General features: G+C 45.8%; 1 protein-coding gene across 2 annotated transcripts in view; it reads left to right on the top strand.

Moving 5' to 3' along the window:
• Positions 1 to 20,702, top strand: part of PDE6A (phosphodiesterase 6A) — a 552,155-nt gene that overhangs the window by 438,334 nt on the left and 93,119 nt on the right. For both annotated transcript variants that reach the window (XM_069651410.1, XM_069651409.1), the window contains exons 9-10: positions 15,389 to 15,538; positions 19,121 to 19,264. In XM_069651410.1, coding sequence (XP_069507511.1) covers positions 15,389 to 15,538; positions 19,121 to 19,264 — 294 coding nt within the window. The remainder of the gene's footprint in view (positions 1 to 15,388; positions 15,539 to 19,120; positions 19,265 to 20,702) is intronic.

Below are 20,702 nucleotides of genomic sequence, written 5' to 3'. Positions count from 1 at the left end.
ACCTAGGCCTCGGGGATCCCAATGATGCTAATGCTCTATCTCTAGAAAATACAATGTCCCAACTTGGTTTTAAGCACAGGGTCACAACCCCAAATCACAATAAGGGCAGAGCCCTGGAATGGGTGGCGCACTATAACTGCGCCACTACCATCCTTAAAAATGAACCAACTGCTTGGTCTGACCACCATGCCATCTCTGTCTCCACCCAAGGAATTGCGCAGACCAACACTACCGCAGCCACCGTCCCGCTAACCCTCTCTAGGAATAACCGCAATATTAAGCTGCAAAGCCTTCGGCCACTAATCCACAATATCCTTGCCACAGTAAACTACACAGACCATGATGCAAATAAACTAGTCAACCTCTATAACAAAACACTCCAAGTAGCAGTAGACAACATCGCTCCCATCAAACTCACCAAAGCTAAACCTGCAGCCCACCTCAACAAATTGTTCACCCCGGAATTTAAAATCCTTGTGGTGTGGTGGAATCCACATTGAGAAAAACGCCCAACTCATCCAACAAAGCTCTCTTTATTACAGCTGTATCCACCTATAAAAATGCTGTTACCACCTATAAAAATGCTATCATCACTACCAAAAAAGAGACCTATGACAACAGAATCTCCAATGCCAAATGAAGAACAAAAGAGCTCTATAATATCCTTAGGGAACTTGAGGCGCCATCTACATTGGCAGAACCCTGCGTAAAAGATGTAGACTGGTACAAAAGAATCCAAAAAGCTCTCGCAGACAAAATTGCCCTGCTTCAATCTAGAATCGAGCAAAAAAAGAACTGCTTAGACAATAACGCCAACTCTCCTCCACCACCTACTCCTAAAAGCCCCACCTGCCCGCCCTTCTCCTTCACCCCAGTCTCGGCCAAAAAAGTAGAAAACGTCATCAAAGGCCTCAAGCCGTCCAGGTGCCAAGGGGATCTCTGCCCAGTCACCATCATTCAAGAAAGTGCCAATTAATTGGCTCCCTTCATAACAGCCTTAATCAACTCATCCTTCGAAAACAAGCTCAGTTCCCAACAGCCTCAAGGAGGCCTGGGTCATGCCCTTCCTAAAAAAAATGAACCTAGAACTTAACAACCCCACCAACTATAGGCCCATCACTACTGTCCCCTAAATCCTTAAGAACTTAGACAAAGTGGCCTATCTACAGAATCAGAAGCATCTGGAAGATAACAACCTTTTGGGCCTCAGACAATCGGTCTTTAGGCCAAGGCACAGAACGGAAACTGCCCTTCTGGACTTAAAAATCCAGATGGATGAGGCAAAGGACAATGGCAAACCAACCATACTCCTGCTGCTTGACCTCTCGGCAGCCTAAGACCTCGTCGACCACCAGATACTCACCGAACATCTGGTGTCAGCAGCTGCCTTCTCTAGCGAGGCAACTGCTTGGGTACAATCCTTCCTCTCTAACCGCACCACGAGGGTCTTCTCACCTGTGGCATCAGCTCACCCTATCCATATCCACTGCGGCGTCCCGCAAGGTTCCTGCGTATCGCCAACCTTATACAATATCTTCACAAAGCTACTTTTTGACCACCTGGACAACCTGCATGTCACATACACAAACTATGCTGATGATACCCAGGTTCTCATCACACTAACAGGATGCTATCAAGAGGACTCCAAACTGATCAACGACCTTTACCTGGAGATCCAAGCATGGATGGCTGACACAGTCTATGCCTCAATGATGAGAGGACTGAGCTTCTTCTCGTCGGTTCCCAACCACGACTAAACAAACTTGACCCTCGCTACTAACTCTGCCATCAACATAGATGGAAATCTGATCAAAGTGGCCAAAGAAATTTAAACTTTAGGGGTCTGCTTAGACTCCACGCTCTCTCTCAAAAAACAAGTAAACGCCAAGCTTCCTCCAGGGCCTACACAAATAAGCTCATCAATGCCTGTAAGGCATTCCTCTCGCCCAATAGCTGCATCACCTTAGCTAGGGTGTTAGTGCTCTCAAAAATTGACTACTGTAACACCCTCTTCCTTGGCACCTCAGAGCGCAACCTGAACAAACTCCAAGTGTTGCAGAATAATGCCCTCAGTGCTGCTCTGAGCATCCTGCGGCACTCCCATATTTCCAGCTTTAGACAGGACGCCCACTGGCTCCCACTACGAGACAGAATCACCCTTAGATAACTGGTCATCATCCATAAGTGCCTTTCGAAATGATGCTCCCAAGAATCTGGCAGATAAATTCAACAAACGCCTATCAGGTAGACCAACCAGAACAATGTGCTCTCATTGCCTCATCATTCCCAAATTCACTCTAAAAAAAGCGGGTGGTTCCAGTTTCCCATTCCTTGCAGCCAAACAATGGAACGCTATACCCCTTAACCTCAGAATGGAATCTTTGTTCTGGACCTTCAGAGCCAAAACCAAGTCCTGGCTTGCTAACAAGAATTGCTCAACTGTTTGATGAATCACTGCCTCGCTCGGGTACTGTATTTCACATTTGTATTAACGCTATGACCATCATGTAACCTGGTCACTTGCACTTACCTTTATTGTCTTATATAGTATGAAAATGCATGCAACTTGTTGAACTCGCTCTAAGTCTCTGGCGCCGATTTACCTCAGGGTTCGGCGTGCGGTATAAATAAAGAAGCTAAACTAAACAGTTAAGACGCACAGTGACTGTGCATCAAGGGGAAAGAAAAGTAAAGTGTCATTGGGCCTCATTACGACCCTGGCGCTAATGGGTTAACGGCGCCGTAAAAGGCTGCGGTGCCGTTAACCCATTAGCGCCTGATTACGAGGTCCCTTTGCGGGACCCGACCTTAACGGCTGGTCTATACCCGCCGTTAAAGTATGGACCCGCAAAGGGACCTTGGAGCTAAGTACGGTACCGAAATTTGTGGTACCGTACTTAGCGCCTTCCCCATTCCCATTGAGCCCTATGGGGCAAAAATGGGAATGGGGAAGGGCCATGGAGGAAGGGGGAATTACCGCCCTGCAACCTTGTAATGGGGTGGTAATTCCCCCTTTCTCCATGGCGGAGTCAGTGGCCCTCATTCCAACCCAGGTGGTAAGTTCCCTACTTTACCACCATAGTGTAAACTCCGTTTACACCATGGTGGATGGCAGATTTACCGCCCCATTCCAAGGTGAGTGGGGCGGTAAATCCCCAATCCCCATTTACCCTTCCCCATTCCCATTTTTGCCCCATAGGGCATAATGGGAGTGCGGAAGGCGCTAATTACGACACCGTAAATTACGGTGCCGTAATTAGCGCCAAGGACGCTTAGCGCCTTGGTACTTAACGCCTGCTAAAAGCAGGCGTTAAGGTGGAAATCAGGCGTTAAGGGTTAACGGCGCCAGCAGCAAGCCTACGCTGGCAGAGGACAAAATCCCCACCCAGGCGATTACAATACCCTACGATGACAGGCTTTCAAAACTGCCATCCAGCTACCCCTCAAACAGATGTCGGGAAGGATCCAACACAACACCAGCTCAGGTAGGCGTCTTATGTAAAGGAACAGCTCCCAGCACAGGGACATTTTCTATCCTGAGGAACAGGTAAACTCCCCAATCTGCTTCAGAAGTCTTGGCACAATACACAATACAGAAACAACATGCCTCACATCCTGTTCAAAAGATGTTCAAATTGGTATATATCTATTACAATTTACAGACTTTTTTTGTTAGGGTAAATAGTGTGACCAATGAAAACAGCAGAGTCCAAATCACTATCACAGACATGTTGCAAATTTAAAATCGTGGATATTCTTAATAAGAATGCCCTCCGTTTTAAATTTGAAACATTAATTTTGCATAAAAGGCAAGATCATTTTGGGAGCATAGGAATCTCTTATGTTTCCAAAATGCTTTTTTCTTTTATTCAAAATGCCAGGTTTGGCCACGACTCTCAGTTCTGCCCTCAAAGATAAGGGGGAGCCAAGAGTCCTTTTTTTGGGCAGTGGTGCCCTATTTCATTGAACAACTCCCCTCTCCAACACAGGAGCGGAGAACTTTTCACTTAAATAGGGCTCCACCATCACGCCAGCTTGGTTCAGCCTTTCAAAGGCTACCCCATGCTGGTATGGCAGCGGCACCCTATCAAAGTGAAAACTATCCCGCTCCAGCACTGCTCCCAAAGCTGCTCCCCCATGCTGGTCGCCAGTGGCAGCCAAAGTAAGTAAAAAGCTCCTGCCATGGGGCTTTTCACCTGCGCAGGGGCGCCACTTCAGTGCCATCATGCCTCCATACTGGCATGGTGGAGGCTATGGCGCCCTATGTAAATGATGTTAATTTTGCACCCTCGGCTACCACCCAGTTCGTCTACACCTAAGGCCGGCCCTGAATGTTGCAGATCCCAAAGGCAAACAGCACAGTCTCCTGTTAAAATAAAGGACACAGGGGACTGTGCTACCTGTCACTCAGAATAGTTGGTGGCTTGAGGCTCAGGCAGGAGGCAGCAACCCTACCCCCCATCCATAGTGTTGAGCTGCCACTGTCTTCTGTGACATCCCCAGGGCCTCACAGACCCCCCCTCACAACATCAATGTGACTACAAGAATCACTTTTCGATGTTGCAAGACAACATGTCGAAAGGTATGCTGACATCATGCTCACAATCAGCTCTTATAACATTGATAATTGCAACTCCAACGTCTGCTGTACCAGTATTAGTGGTGATATGGCCAACTTCAACCCACTTGCAATCAGTGGCCTCAACAGTGGAGTAACTTTGCTGAAAAAGTTGGGGGGACAAGGGTGGGGTGAAGGGAGTGCGATGGTGGGTCTTAGGGATCGTTTCGGCCAAATTATTGGAAAGAATCTGGTCGAATGGTAGATTTTACTGACTTCGGTCACCACCATTAGTTTGAAGCCGAAGATACCGAACATGAAGGGCTGGGGTTGCGAGGTGACCCCCGCTCCCCATATTTGTTATTTTTTGGCTTTGGCGGTTGCAGGGGTGTCCCCCGCTTCCTCAGAATTGGTGGCAGGGGACCCAAAAATAAAAGAAGAAAAAGGGACCCTGCAGTGTCAGATCCAACGCACGTTAGATGGATGTATCTGACGCTACAGGGTACAGGAGAGGCGGCGGATAGAGAAAAGGTAAGTGGGGCTTTATGAGTGCACTGGTGGTTTGGGGCTACATGGATTTGGTTTTTTGTACCGAGGTAAAAACGTATTCACAACGAAAATGACTGTGGTCAATTACATTGGGATTTTTTACCTCGGTCAAACAACCTAAATCCCTGAGGGATAACATTAGACTACTACACCACAAGAGTCAATTGCTGACCCTCTGTTATAACTTTCATAAGACTGGTGGCGTATCTTTAAAATTCATTTGGGCCCCCACACATCTTCAGCCAGCCTACCAGGCACCCAGTGACACAACATAACATTCACAAACTTAATTCCAATAGAACATACAAACAATGCATTATTCATCATTCATTCAGACACAAAGGTCAATGAACCCAGCACCTCCATAACAATCATTGTGTGCACACAACATTTATATGTACGTATACAATAACACAAGGAAACAGTGGCGCAACGTCCTTTGAGCAGACCAGACTTTATCTCTCCCTGATCCCTGAAATTTTGGGCTAAGTTGACTTGACCTAGCTGAACTATAAAGCCATGGCCAAAAGGAACAGATTCACTGGAATGTCAGCAATTCCCTTGATTTTTTCTTTCATTCAAAGGCAGAAGCCATCGGTTAAGGCAGTGCAGAGGGAGACCAAGTATACTTGGTATCAATTGTTAAATGCCATATATCTCCAAACTTGGGTTCTGCACAACACCTTGTCTGTGTACGTGCTGATATATTTGTTCTACAGGATTCTGAATGATTAACATTAAGGTATGTTTTCCTGTGTTCAAATAGCTCCAAGCAGTGGAGTACCGAGCGGCAGAGGCAGGGTGAGCAAGCTTTTAAGAGCCAGACCGGGACATTTGTCATTGGGACAACTCTCGCGTTTGGCACCTCAAAGAGGGCACCCAACGGCAAAGGTGTCCCGCTGGCAGAACAATTTGTGCTGAGCAATTCCTGGTAAGCACACTCATTTTCCTGGCAGTAGGACAGTAGGACACCTTACCTGTTCAGAATGGTAGAGGTGTCCCTCTGCTAGGACACTATGCCAAGAAGTTCCGGGAAGCAGAGGGTCCTCATGTTGCTCTGTTTCAACAGAGCATTTCAATGTGAGCCATTAGGCACTGATGGTAGGGACCTTTGTCCCTTTAGAAATGTGAATGGGAGGGAATGATCAGAAGTGAGAAGGGTGCATAATGTTGCATGCTTTATGCTAAATTACTATGGCTTTAAAACCCAAGGGGGATTTGTTAGGCTCACATTAATCTACATGATGCTATTGTGACTGCATGTAGAGTTGGGAGAATAAAACTAAATCCATATTCCCATTGCTCAACATATTTCTATGACAATGTATATAGTGTATGGTTAGTTTACCATGAAAGGCTAGTTTATTATGGAATGTGGTTTGCTTCCATGGCATTGCTTTAAATAATTATTTAAGCACATGAAATGGAAAGCAAAACCTTAATAAATATCTGTATCAACTAAACCTGGAAAGATGTGCGTGGTCGCTTAAATTGTCCACGTCCCAGTTTCACCATTTAACCAAGTGTGTGATCAGAGCAAATCATTTAATCACATTGTGCCTTATCTGCAGCTCTGCAAGTGACTCTGATTCACTTCAAAGCTTATGTTAATGTATCATGGTATTATAATGGACACGCCTAATGACAATAGATTTGCTCCACATATAACAATAGTGAAATTTAGGTATTTTGCACCACAAAGTTATTTGTCACTTGGCTTATTTAGGGCAACTTATTCTAAAGTCCCTTCCATGGTGCCTCCAAGTATCAAGGACTGATGATGCGCCTTGTAATGCCCTTTTCTGTGAAGTCACTTCTGTTGGTGCACTCCATATAATAATTAGGAAGTTTGCATGTATTTAGCCCAGAGGGCTTGGACAGAGCTCTAATAGATGAGTTTCCTGCATCTGGAATGATCCTGCAGTTTTATTTATTTTGTTTTGTGTTAAAATGCCATCTTCTACTAATGTTACCAAAAAAGTAGATTGGGGTAGGGGTGGGCGGTTTGGGGGTGCCAATGAGACCATGTGTAATTCCACACACTGCATTTCATTGCTCACCTCCCCCCCACACTCTTTTAATGCTGGATACTCCCCTACTTAGTTTGGTAAGTGAAGCCGTTTTTGGTGGCCTGTAACCTGAACCATGACACCGATTTACTAATTTACACCAAAGCGTACTGAAAAAGTATCTGCAAAACTCAAAATACTTTTTGCCAGTTTGGTGAAGATTATTTTTGGCAGCAGGGGGAAATGTTATCCAGGGCTCCTAAAAGTGTGCTTTTAACACAACATCACATACGTTCCTTTGGCGCACCTAGAGCAAAAACTGCTTAACAAATGTTCACCATGTTTGGAAGGCTTTGTGCACTCAGCTTTGTTTAACATCATTTGCAGAGTACGACAGTTTTGAGTCACCGGTTTTCTCAGCTTGACGCTTTCCACTCTACTTGGGGATGGCGCACCTTCCACAAACTTCATTTTGAAATTACGATGGTGGTGCATTAGTAGCATCTGAAAAGTGGCAAGACTAATTTTAGAGGCGTTGCAGAGCTGTGGCTTGCCACAGGGAATGCACCATTTGTGACTCTTAGTGTATCTTCATACCTGGGGCCTTAATGTGTACTGTGAGCTCTGCTCACATTGTCCAAATGTAACAGGCACCCTCACTAGGATCAGCCCGCAGCCCAGCCCCCCACAAACATACACAAACACAATTTAAAAAAAAACATTTTTTAAAAGTACCTCTGCTCTGCTTTCAAATGCCGCCCGGGCCACTTCTCATGTTACACCGACTTAACCTTGCACTTGCACACCTCCAGACAGAAACCAGCAAGTTGAATGAGCTTCCTAGTTCCTGTCTGTGTGTCGCACGAACACAAAGCCGGAAAGTGATTCTCTGCGCCGCGGCCCCTGGAAGTGATGCTGCTAGCGTGGCAGCACAGGCGCCAGGCCCTGCAACACCCAGTTCAACACGCTGGCTGCTGACTTTGAGTCAGGCCAGCCAGGATGAGGGTCTGAGCCACGCAGGGCATTCCGGCCCTGAATGTGTTGCAGCGCGGCTGCCAGGCATCTCAGCATTATGTAATGAGACAGCGCAGGCCTTGCTGGGCACCCCAGCCTGGCTTGCGCTGTCCAATTACATAATAAATGATTGCGGTCCCCCTGCCTTACCTCCAAAAAATGGGGGGGACAAAAAAGCTGCCACAGAAGTTGGGGGAGACAAAACCCGCTGTCAACCCCTATAATTACTCCCATGGGCCTCAAAGGCGTATTCCAAAACATTGTCATCCTCAACATAAAAACATACTTCCTTGATGTCAAGACACACCATTTCATTGGTTCAGCGCACTTCTCTCTAATCTACGCATTGAGAGGCTTCCAACGTGTTTAAAAGCATGAAGAGATACCTAGGAAAACCAAGGCTTCTTCTAAGACGCACTCTAGGCCAATATCTCAACCTAGGGATGTTACACTCCAGACGTCACTTACACATATGACCACTGACATATCTGGGATTATTCACCAAGTATGCCCGCCTCGCCCCCAAAGAGGTTTTCCCCCATGGACGACATTCCTAGTTCACAGAAGTCCAGAATAGAGCAGTTTAAAACGTCACAACCCAGACTCGGCCCCAAGGAAAGAGACATTGATAGTTTTCAAAGCTGTTCAGCAAAGTGGAACGGACAAGTTCTCTTGCCCCCTTAATACCAGGTGTGCTACCTACCTTGGAGATGTTACAGGCACTTGCAATAGTGCCTAATTTTATCATGTCGCCTACTCCATGACATGCATTTTTCATTATTATTTTACATAAAGGGATTTTTCTCTCTTTGATAAAAATGTGTTTTTTTCTCGTCTTGCCCCTGGATGGAGATATTCAGTGATTATGATTTCTATGAAGATACCAATGATGGAGAGTTATTCGATTTCCACGGGTAGGACGTCAGCTCCTTCCATTGGCAAGACCTTTAGAATGTAGCAACCCCCCCCCACTTAGTGGAGAGTACAAGGCCGGCAACGACATGTCAGCAGGATCCTAGCTAGGCCTAAAGAAGCAAGTGCCTCAGCGACTGTGAGGAATTCGACCAACCGCACGGTCGGTGTGCGTTCGCCTGGGCTTTTTTGAAATTTTAAATGAAATTGAATGATTGTAGATCAACCACCGGACAATGGCCCTCATTACAACACTGGCGCTAAACCATGGCGCTATTAGCACCATGGTTGGTGCCGGTGTTGTAACAGGTCCGCCATGGTTCAATGGGGAATTACCACCCCATTCCAAGGTTGGCAGGGCGGTAATTCCCCATTGAACCATGGCCCTTCCCCATTCCCATTTTCGCCCCATAGGACTCTATGGGAATGGGGAAGGCACTAAGTACGGTACTGCAAATTGCAGTACCGTACTTAGCACCAAGGTCCCTTTGCAGGTCCCTACTTTAACGGCTGGTGTAGACCAGCCGTTAAGGTCGGGGCCCGCAAAGGGACCTCGTAGTTATGCGCTAATGGGTTAACGGCGCTGCAGCCTTTTACGGCGCCATTAACCCATTAGGGCCAGGGTCGTAATGAGGCCCAATGTGTGGGGCTAATCCACACACATTTTCCTATGCTCACTGCATGACATACACATATACCTATGCACTCTGGGTGGACATAGACGGTAGGTACCGGCACCGCTGTCATATTTAGTTGGAATATGACAGCCAAGAGTACATCAAATCATCTCTGAAAGGGGAAGGCAACACCTTCCTCCTGCCATGGCCTGCCTAATTAACTAAAGAAGGCTCCAGGGATCCGCCCTTTCCTTGGTAAACTGCTGGTGGCTGCTTTGCATACTAATCAGAGTTCATTCAAGCAGGTCCTCGGAAGCCGTGGTCGCAGGACAAACAAAAGACAGGAAAGCCTCAACAACGTTTTATATGCACTGTGTCAACCTGAAGCCAGCTCGCACCTCTCAGTATCAAGGGCAATGACCTGTATTGTCTGGGACAGCTGTTTACAGTAGTCATCCTGCCAGGGGGACCCCATTCAGAAAGTACGAGTATGTGGTTTGGTGTCGACCAAAAGTCTGCCTACACCGCAACTTCAAGGGAGACCTGCGGCTTTGATGAGGAAACAAAGAGAGCTCAATTAACCAGAGAGACCTTTTGATCGACAACAGACAGGACGATGGGTGGGACTTAGTATTATATGTGTTCACTCCTTTATCTTTTCTGTTGCAAAGGACTCTGGTTATGAACCCATGCATACAGGAGATTGTTAGTGGGAACCCAGGATCAGTTCATTAAGGTGTGCTTAGCCTACACCAATCACTGGGGACCATTTGGCTTTAGATGTGGGTTGAGCCCCTCTTTTGGCAGATCATATGAGGACTTTGCAAGGAGTAACAAGAAGAACTCCTGTGTACCCTGGCTTAAGGTACAGCTTGCCTTACAGCTTCCGCCAGTGAAGGAAGGTCAGGATTTCCAATGAGGGAAGCAAGATCCCTCCCATAAACATCTCCCAGTGAACAGAGGAAAATACTGAATCCAGAGGACCCTCCAGCAGCTCCAGAACTGGTACCCAGCCAGCACACAGGGTGCCCTGCTATGCTCTGCAAGCAAGCTTCCTAGGTTGGAAGTGCCAGAGAGTCTCTGAGCCAAACAAAGGACAAGGATGTTGCCTGCAACACTGTACTCAGCTTTGGACCGTCTGCCTTAAAGGATGACATGAGCCCAGTGAAAAAGCTAGGAGGCGTGCATCAACAAGCATTAACCAACGTCTGCCTTAAAGAACATTTTCCAGCCAGTCGAGCCCCTCGAGCTGCAACCAACTGCACTGCTCACAGTTGTCATGCTGCAGTTGCTAATGTCATCCGAGACGCCTCGACCAGTGGTTCAGACCTGCCACCCAGCACTGAGACAACAATTCCTGACCCCTAGCCACTGTGTAGGCCAGCCTACAGCTGTCAGTCCAGCCTCACTCACCAAACTGCAAAGTGCCCTGAAATTGACTCGACCCTGTCGAGAACCAAGGACGTCTACAAGCACAAGGTACATTGTGGTTCTGTCCCCCTGGTCCTTCTCCAAAGGTCCCTAGTGACATTTTAGTACCCATTCCTCCCTTTCTGTTGAAACCAAGTATCCTTGAACTATTGTGGTGACATTACTTTACTGACTACCCTCCTGTCAGTATCAAGAGTACATCCCTTCTCCTTCTTGAAACTGTCTGTCCTCTGCATTCCTTTAGAGGGAAGGTTGTTATTTTTATAGTCTTCTAGAACTGTCTGTTGTGATAATATTTAAGTAGATATTTGTATACAACCTTGAATGGACAGTCCCTTTTATCATTGGGTAATAATTGTATTTTCGCTGTGTTGCAACTAACCAACGATCCACAACCTTGCGGAGATATGCCTGTCGTTCCATCCACGTTACCAAAATTGGACAAGGAGGTTTATAATGTGCTTGTGTTTCCAGTCTGTTCTGAACCCTCCTGGTGTGCTAGAGGGGTGGGGCTGATTGAGGATTTAGAAACCAATATTCATCCCTGGACCCCTGGTGCCCCTGAAATTGATTCATCACAGCGACGGCTCAGGACTGTTACCGACCATGTGTGCCCCCTAAGCTGGGGTGATTGCTATTCCCACCCCGGGGTTTGTCCAGTGTGTGAATAGTTTTTTTTCTTCTTTTTTTACAAAGATGTGCTCTGCGCCTATTGTGTGAGCCCAGTCTCCCATAAAAAAAACAAAATGGCAACCACCATAGAAAATAGAAAAGGGAATTAGACCCTTCTCTATTTCTATTGCAGAGCGGCCACGGGCAGGCGGATTGCTGCTAGCGGTAGAGCACAAAACTCTTGACCAGCAGGTAAGTCGGGAGGGAGGGAGGGAGGGAGGGAGGGAAGGGGTGAGTGAAGGGTGTGGGATGTCTCGGAGGGGGGAGGAGAGGCCATGGGGCTGCAACAGGAAGAATCTCCATTTTGCCTCACCACAATCAATATGGTGCCACCTGGGGAAAGGCCTCAGTGGCAGAGAAAATGCAGGTGGAACACTGGGTGTTCTCACCTTCAATGTCCAGCCACCTTATTAGCTGAGCACCCTTCCCTGCGTGCAAATTGGTGATCCTGCCTCCTCCCACCCCAATATACTTCTATGCATGGTTAATCGGAATCCTTTCATCCTTGGACACATGTACGTTTCTGATACAGATTACTGTTATCAAAGAATGTCCAAGGATGACTCAAATGTCCTCGTGTAATAACAGTGTCAATAAAATGTAAGTATGTTGGACTACTAGCACAAGCAGTACCAGTGTTATCAATAAAGGTAGTAGTGCATGGAACAGTATTACTACCGGTAGTAGCATTAGCAGAAGTATGCATGTATTTCTACTGGTTTATTAGTACCCTGCGAAGGACAATGAGCTTGTTACAAGCAAGCTCATTGGCCCTCGCTGGGGCGTTGCCCGACCAGTAATCCCTCTCCCCACAATGTTCCTTCCCGACAGGGGGGACCGCAGGGTGGCAACCACTCAGCCAATGAGGAGGCTCGGAATTGGGTAATCCCCGCTCTGAGCCACCACGCGGAGGGAGGCTGCCATCTTCCCCCTCCGGGCATCGAGGTAAGTGGTTCCTCCCCACCTCACCCCATTCAAAGAATTCCCTCCCCGCCCTCCCAACCCACTTATCTTCTTTTCTGTCCATTTCGGGAGCGAACGCGCGGGAACACTTCTGTCCCCATCGTGTCTGCTCCCGATCCACGACAGGAAGTCATGGAAAGGAGGAAGGGACTACACGTAGTCCCTTCCTACTTTCCATGGCAGCCATTTCTTTGTTTACATTTTTACCTATTTTTTGAATGACCGCCAAGGAAAGGGAGAAGGGACTACGTTTTCCCTTCCCTGGCGGTCATTTTTTAAACTTTTTTTTTCTGTTCCGAAACGACAGAGAGTGTCCGAACAGAAAAAAAACTGTTCTTAGTACCCCAGTCTTACGGGCGCCTTACTAATAGCAATAGGAACTTGGCACGGGGCATTATCATTTCAGGTAACTATGTGCCCCGTGGCATTACCTGAAGTGGTAATGCCACCCCCTGCTTAGGTGTTATTGCTTAACTAGGGGTAAATAGAGCAATGTGCATTCCAGTAGGGTTATAATTGTAATTGGTTATTTGTAACATGCTTAATAGCCAGAGATTTCTAAGCGCGGACCTGGGGATTGAACCTGTGCTGCTCCGAGTAATCTTGCTTCCAAGGCGAGCACGTTGCCCCTGAGCTATCCTCCCGAGTCAATTAATCAAGATGATGTGTATAGGCAGAAGCAAAATATTTGAGGTTGTCTGCATATGTTAGGCAGGCGCAGAGCAGAAGAGTCCTTGTTGTTTGCTCAGGTATTCATCGCACTAGAGATAGTAATAATAGTACCATTAGTAATAGTAGTAATGCCAGTAGTAATATGAGGAATAGCACCGATACTAGCGGTAACAGAACTATCTGCAAGAGTATTATTCGTAGCTAAAGCTAACAAGTGCAGTGCTTGAAAACATAAGTTTGAAACTTCTAGGTTTGAAAATGTTACATTGAAAAAGTATGCTTCAAATTGTAGTTCTGTTGTATACTTTGTATTACTGTGACTGAAACTCAAAAAATCTAAATTCGGATTTCATTGGGATTATATATTAATATGTAATTGCTGTCTTATCTGATTAAGTTTAATGCCTCTGCCGGCCCTCTGTCCCCTTCTTGCTGTGTGTACTCGGTTGCTTTTTATCTTTTTTTATAGCTTTTTAGTCACATTTTTGCATGGGGCGGAAATCGCTGTTCCCCTCTTCCTTTCCACACAGCATTCTGACATGTTGCTTCCTGCTAATCTGGTAGTTGTTCATGTGTGCCTTACCAATTTGCTTCACTTTTTACTTCTTTCCCCAAAAGTGTTTTTTTGTCTTAAAAACGTGTGGTACTTTCTTTTAACTTAGATCTTTCGAGATTTGTTTTTTTAAAGCATATGTATTTCAAACAAAAATATGTTAAACAGCAGGTGATATAAGTGTTTCGGTACAGATCGGAATAGTATTATGTAATAGCAATATTGGGATATAGAATTGGGTACGCCCCTATTTTTGTTGACAGGGGGTCAAATCTGTATACTGGGGAGAGCTATGATATAGTCAAAGACAAAGACAGATTGACTACCCCTCTCTGAACAGTCCCTTCTGCACAACAGGTTAAATGATCTGGATCTACTTATTAATGTGAAAGACACCACCAGGATGTTAAAAACTCTTCAAACCATCAATTAAATTATATATCGACAACAGGTTATTTATGTGGCCGATTCTTAAAAAAATATGAGTCATCACCTTTGAACTGTAACTAATCAATGGTTATGTTTGAAGCAAAGCAAATTCAGCTACCCCATTAATGTAGAATAAATGTTGTATGGAAGTGGTGAATGATGATCATAGATCATTTGTCTATATGTTTTTTTATAATGTTTTTATGATGAATAAATAAAGAAAATTGTTTTGCAATTAAAGCTGTGTGATACATAGAAATACCAAAGTTGATTTAGGTGGTCCATCTACCCAATGACAAAGTAGATACAGAACATTTAACCTGTAGTGCAGAAGGGACTGTTCAGAGAGGGGTAGTTAATCTGTCTTTGTCTTTGACTTCAGCAATATTGGTACAAATCCTAATAATGCCAAGGCTGACTATACTGCAGCGAATTATACTAATCCCAGCACTGCAAGTGTTACAACTGCTCTAATGGCACTCCTTCGAGACTACTACTGGTGGGCCCACTTCTACATCTACTGAACCTACTTCTGCTCACTAACTCTCCACACGCTGGGCATGGCCAAAGCGGGACACGGCGGACTACTCAATGAGCACCTAATGAGAGCCACGGCTTAGACAATAGTGACAAGGGCTGTTCTCAGAGTTTGATATTGGTATGACCAGCCCCATTTGTGCATGAGCTGTGCTGGAGTGTACCAACATATTTTCTTTGTCATGAGTCTGCTCTTAGCGTTGGACAGGCTGTCACTCAATGGGATGGACAGGATGTCATTCAGTGGGAGGGTGGGGCATTTTTTTCCCTTTCTCTTACTCTCCTGTCTGTTCGAATTTCTTGGTCGCCTTCGATTATTTTTGTATTTATACAGCAATGCAAGTATCAGTGAATATAAAAAGTGATATTTCTAAGTCAAATAGCTCCAAGAGTCCCCCTGGGTCACTTCCTCTGTGGTACTGTTTCATGGTTATGAGTTGTTCGGATTAACCCCTTCCCCCTCTTTACGTAGAAAGGACCCTTGGATGAGAGTGGGTGGACAATTAAGAACGTCCTCTCCTTGCCCATCGTCAACAAAAAGGAAGAAATCGTTGGCGTCGCCACTTTCTACAACAGGAAGGACGGGAAGCCCTTCGATGAAATGGACGAGATCATCATGGAGGTTTGTGTCATTCCAGGCTCCTGATTGGTGGGAACGGCTGCTATTAGAGAGAGTGACTGCGAGTTATGAATGGTAGCAGCCCAGTGGTAGCACGTTTGCAGCCTGAGGCGACCGGTATCTTAATGAGGCAAATCAGTTATGGTGCACATGCGAAGAGGCACAGGTGGCTAGAGAGACAGTGGTGTCTGACACATGGCCCAGTCAGCTTTTTCTTCTGGTGGGGAAGAGTGTAAAAATAAATGGAATAATAACCCATTTTGCAATTACCACCACAAGCCTAGCACATAAACAATGTTCTCGCGCACACAAACGCTTGGCATTCTGATAGGTTGAAGGAATGTCTAGGAAATATAATGGTCCACCTTTAAGACTGATAATCTGCTCTTTAGTTATGTAAGGGCATTGGCCTCTCTCTGTGAACCGTTATAGTAGCCGTTCTGCAAGTGCCTGTCATGCTGAGAGGGTTAGAGCGGGAACGCATTGGCAGCAAGGAATTGACAGTGGAGCCCAGTGAGGACTTACCAGTGTCTCTGGAGCAGGGGCCACGCCCATCACTGCTGCGGACAGGGAAACATTTTGACACGTGCTAAGGTGCTGACACTTATGTCTACTGGACTGGCCACTCAAAATGCTTGTAATGGGAGTTCTAACTGGAGCATGTGACCTACGTTCCACAGCTCTGAGGCACGTGATGTGCAAATGCTTCAACGGCCCACCAGAACCGGCCCGAGAACCTGATTTCTGACTGCTTCTGCTGCTGCTTGTTAGCCCACCTAAATATATTAAAGTATTTTATAGGACACAAGTGAACTGACAATTTCTAAATAGTACATGAGACATAAACAAACTGTTTATCTTAGTTTATTGCAAGCTGAAGAAAGAAGTGGGGGCTTGCTGCACTCACCACGCCTGTCTGTTTAGGAGTAATAAGCATTCCACGGTGCACTATGAGGAAATAACATGGCCTTCATGCCCCGTTGGGAGGGCGTACATGGCTTGTATCGGGCGGCCAGCCCGAGCCATGGTAGGGCCGACTGAAGCGAGGGCCTCGGCAAGGGCCGTGTTCCATTACCAGCCGTGTTCACCCCCTCCCCACCACAGCGTGAAAGCCATTTGCACCCCAGGGTTTATCTGCAGTGCAAATGGTTTCTTTTTCCCCTCTGGAGATTCACCCTGCTTGTGCAGCCCTTCTCCAGAGGGGTGGGGGGAATTAAAAAAGGTGGCTGCGCCATAGGGAAAAGGGACTATGTTTCTATGGCGGCTGGGATCAGAAGGAGCGTGGGGACCAGAGCTCAACCGCAGCTAAATTGGGAGGGGGGAGTGGAGAAGGGGTAGGGTTGGTTTTGTGGGTGGGGGCCGGTGGCGAGGCAACAGGAAGAGCGTCCCTGTTGCCTCCCCACATACAAAAATAAAATAAATTGCGCTACCCAGGGAAGGGACTCGGGTGGCTGGAACAGCAGACAGAGAATGTATATTCTCGCCGGCTGCTACAGCCACTTGATTGGCTAATGGCCCTTCCCCGGGTACGAATTGCCCTTCACCCTTGTCACCAGCTCTAATTTGTGCAGATACTAATATAGCCTTATGCCTTTATGTGGAATAGGAATTATGCAGGAAAGCAAAGTGCATTTATCCCCAAATGTATGTAAGTGTATGTCACTTCCTCGACACTGGCAAATGCAGTGCCAAGGAAGTGATGTGCATTCTACATGGGGCTGTCATCAGATAGTAGCCTCATTCCAAGCATTATTTATTATTATTATTTTTTTTATTTGGTTATTTGTATTGCGCCGAACTGCTCGCAAGCATCGGGGCGCATACGTGGAGACACGGACAGACAGTGAAGGACAGACAATGACAGACACTTCATTACACATCAGGATTAGGCCATCAAAGGACATAGGGTCTTATCTAGGATTACTCAAAAAGTATGGTTTTGCGTTTTGTACGGAAAGAATATAGGTTAGATTCTAGTCTGAGGCTTGTCGGTAGTTTGTTCCAGAAAGCTGCCACACGTGTGTGGAATGCTCTTCCTAGACCTAGTTCTTTTTTGAATTTAGGAGTTGTTATCAGTCCCTTGGCTTCAGATCTTAATGTTCTGGTAGGGTTGTAAGGTGTTAGTTTGGTCTTGAGGTAGGCAGGGGTTTTCCATAAAGGCATTTATGGGTTAGACACAAGGACTTGAATTATACGCGGTCTTCCATTTTCAACCAATATAGGTCTCGTCTGGCTTCGCTGATAGGATCTCTCCTTGGTTTTTGTTTGATAACTCTTATCGCCTGATTTTGAATCAGTTGGTAGTTGTGTAAGCTTTGTTTGCTGGCACCAGCAAGGAGTGCGTTACCATAGTCCAAGCGCGATAAAATGGTGGCTCTGGCAATAGTGGCGCAATTTTTTTTCATTGAGAAGGGGCCTAATTGCTTTGAGGAGTCTGATATAGTAGTTGCAGTTTTTGCTGACATACATGGCCTGAGCTTCTGCGTTGAGTGTAGCTTCCAGGATCATGCCAAGTGTTTTGACTTTACCAACTACATCAATGCAGAATTCCTGGATTTGGAATGCCTGGTAGTCAGATGTCAGTTTAGCGCGAGCCTGAATGGATCCAAATACCATTAACTCGGTCTTGTTGCTGTTAAGGCACATCCAACTATTGTTCATCCGCTCTTCTATATTCTTGTAGAGGGTATTCAATGTAATACTGTCTTTAGCGTAATCACCGCTCTATTCTATAACTAGCTGGGTGTTGTCAGCATAGTTAGCGAAAAATACTTGAAGTTGTTCCAGTAATTCACACAGGAGGCGTATGCAGATATTAAAGAGCAGCAGTGATAGGCTGGCTGCCTGAGGAACTCCACACGAGATGTTATGTTCAGTTGAAAATGTGTCTCCCCAATGGACACGTGAAATTCTGTTCTCTAGGAAGGAGGTGAGACTACTTATTGATTCATTGGAGGAGTTTGCCGTTTTCGCTAGTGCTTCTGATTGGGCAATCAGTAGGGTGAATTAATACATATTCCACAGGGCACAATTATACGATTATTTATTTATTCATTTTTTTATTTTAATTTTATAAATACATAAAAATAAATAATAAATAGAAATAAATACCATAAGATTATTGTTCACCTCCCAAGTTTGAGGTCCATAGATGAAGGCTCACAGTTGCACTTATTGAAACCATGAGGTCCTGCAAAAGCTGCATGGTCTTGATGCCAAAACATTAAAATAGGTGAAGATGATTTCAGCGGATAATGTTTGGCAGATGAATGGCCTGAGTGAAACCTGGAGACATGAAACAAACCTCAATTTCCCCTCCCATAATTTAGTGAGGACTTTACTCTAGGAGCTAATGCTCATCAGTGTCTCTCTGTGTAATGATAGCTAGTGAAAAGAGAGTGAAAGTGGATGGAGGTTTGAGGGGGCTTTCAACCTTGGTTGCGGTTTATGCCAGGGCGCAAGTGCAACAGCATGTCTACTTCACTCGGCTGCGTCTGGGAGGGACGACATGAGTGTGGGTCTGATCACTTGATGCGAGGGTGTGGAGAGCTCTGGAGGTTAATGTCTCCTCTTGTTGATCCGTAGTCACTGACGCAGTTCCTGGGCTGGTCGGTCCTGAACACAGACACCTATGACAAGATGAACAAGTTGGAGAACCGGAAGGACATCTACCAGGATATGGTGAACTACCACATAAAGTGCTCCAACGACGAGCTGCAGATCATACTGGTATGGCGCTTTGCTGGTCCTCCTATGTGAATGCTGGGTCTGTGCCCAATGCTGTCCGCAGGTTAGTTGTGTAAATATCTGCACTATCTCAGAAGATCGTGTGACCTTGCCGTGTGTTCTGGCTAGTAGTTTGTGATTGCGGGCATGTAAGCAGACACAGAGGCTACTAGCCCTTGGGGCAAACAGGGGTGGTCCCTGCCACTTCCCTAATGGCCATTCATAGGAGCCAACTGGTTGTTCTCACCCTTGGCCCCTCAGTTGACCAGCTGGAGAAAGGCAAGGGGTCCCGCTTGCTGTGGCTTTTCCACTACTCGCTGCTCATTCCATAATCCCTCTCCTTTCAATAAATATTCCCTTTGATTCCCAGATCTTTTCTTCCCTACTTCTGCTTTTTCCTATCAACTTTATTTCAGTCTTTCATCAAAAATACCACATTTTCCTTTCCCTGCCCCATATTACTTCCATTTCCAGCTGCCTTGTCTTTTTGTCTAACTCAACAACTACAGGCCAATCGTCAGCAGCTGCCTCCTGGCCATTATCTCCAAATTACCAACCTGGAAAGATTGCTCGGATCCTGCCAGACAATCAGGATCCTTTATGATAATTGTTTGCTAATCTTGGTAGAGCGCCACACTCCCAAAGGATTCAGGGCGCTTCCCGGTGATATGCACCAGTATTGTCTAGCATTCCACAGAGCCTGTTGGCTGATAGGATGAAAGCATAATCTGCATGTTACTTACATTCCAACCTCCCTTCTGGTGCCCACGCTCACCTGTCTCGAGGGATCAGTCTAATTGAGGGAAGGATACAAGGTATATGTAAAAGTGCAAAGACTGATTACCCCTCCCTTTGTCCGTTTGATCGGGTTTGGTCACTACTGATTGACTGTTATGAGTTTTGGTATCTCACGGTATGTCAACATACAGCTTCCGTACAAACAATTTTCTTACAAAAATAGTTAATTCAATACTTTTAAACACAAGTAAAAACAAATTGTTATATTATTATAAAAAAACAGAGATAATCAGTTTTTTCTATCAAAAAAGCATGTATATAAAAACAGAAAATTGTTTGTAAGGAAGCTGTATGTTGACATACCGTGAGATACCAAAACTCATAACGGTCAATCAGTAGTGAACAAACCCGATCAAACGGACACAGGGAGGTAGGTCGCTATTTACATATATCTCATAGGGTCGGTGTCCCCGCTGGTCCTCCTCTTCCTCTCCCACGGCCAGAGCGGACACATCCAGTGGCACATCCACTCATCAGCCCTTAGGTCTAACTGACTCACTCAGAACATTCACTCTAGTTCTAGACTCACAGCGTTCCACATGACCTCATACTATCATGTCTTGTATCATCATCACCCAGCCATTTTCCCATACATGAATGAACCATTACTGTGGCAATAAAACCCGAGGCGGCGGGCTAATAC

Source organism: Ambystoma mexicanum, chromosome 3p (genome assembly GCF_040938575.1).
Source record: "Ambystoma mexicanum isolate Mex_15411 chromosome 3p, UKY_AmexF1_1, whole genome shotgun sequence".
Lineage (NCBI taxonomy): Eukaryota > Metazoa > Chordata > Amphibia > Caudata > Ambystomatidae > Ambystoma > Ambystoma mexicanum.
The sequence above is the reverse complement of the archived record's forward strand: the minus strand, read 5'-3'. Positions and strand labels throughout refer to the sequence as shown.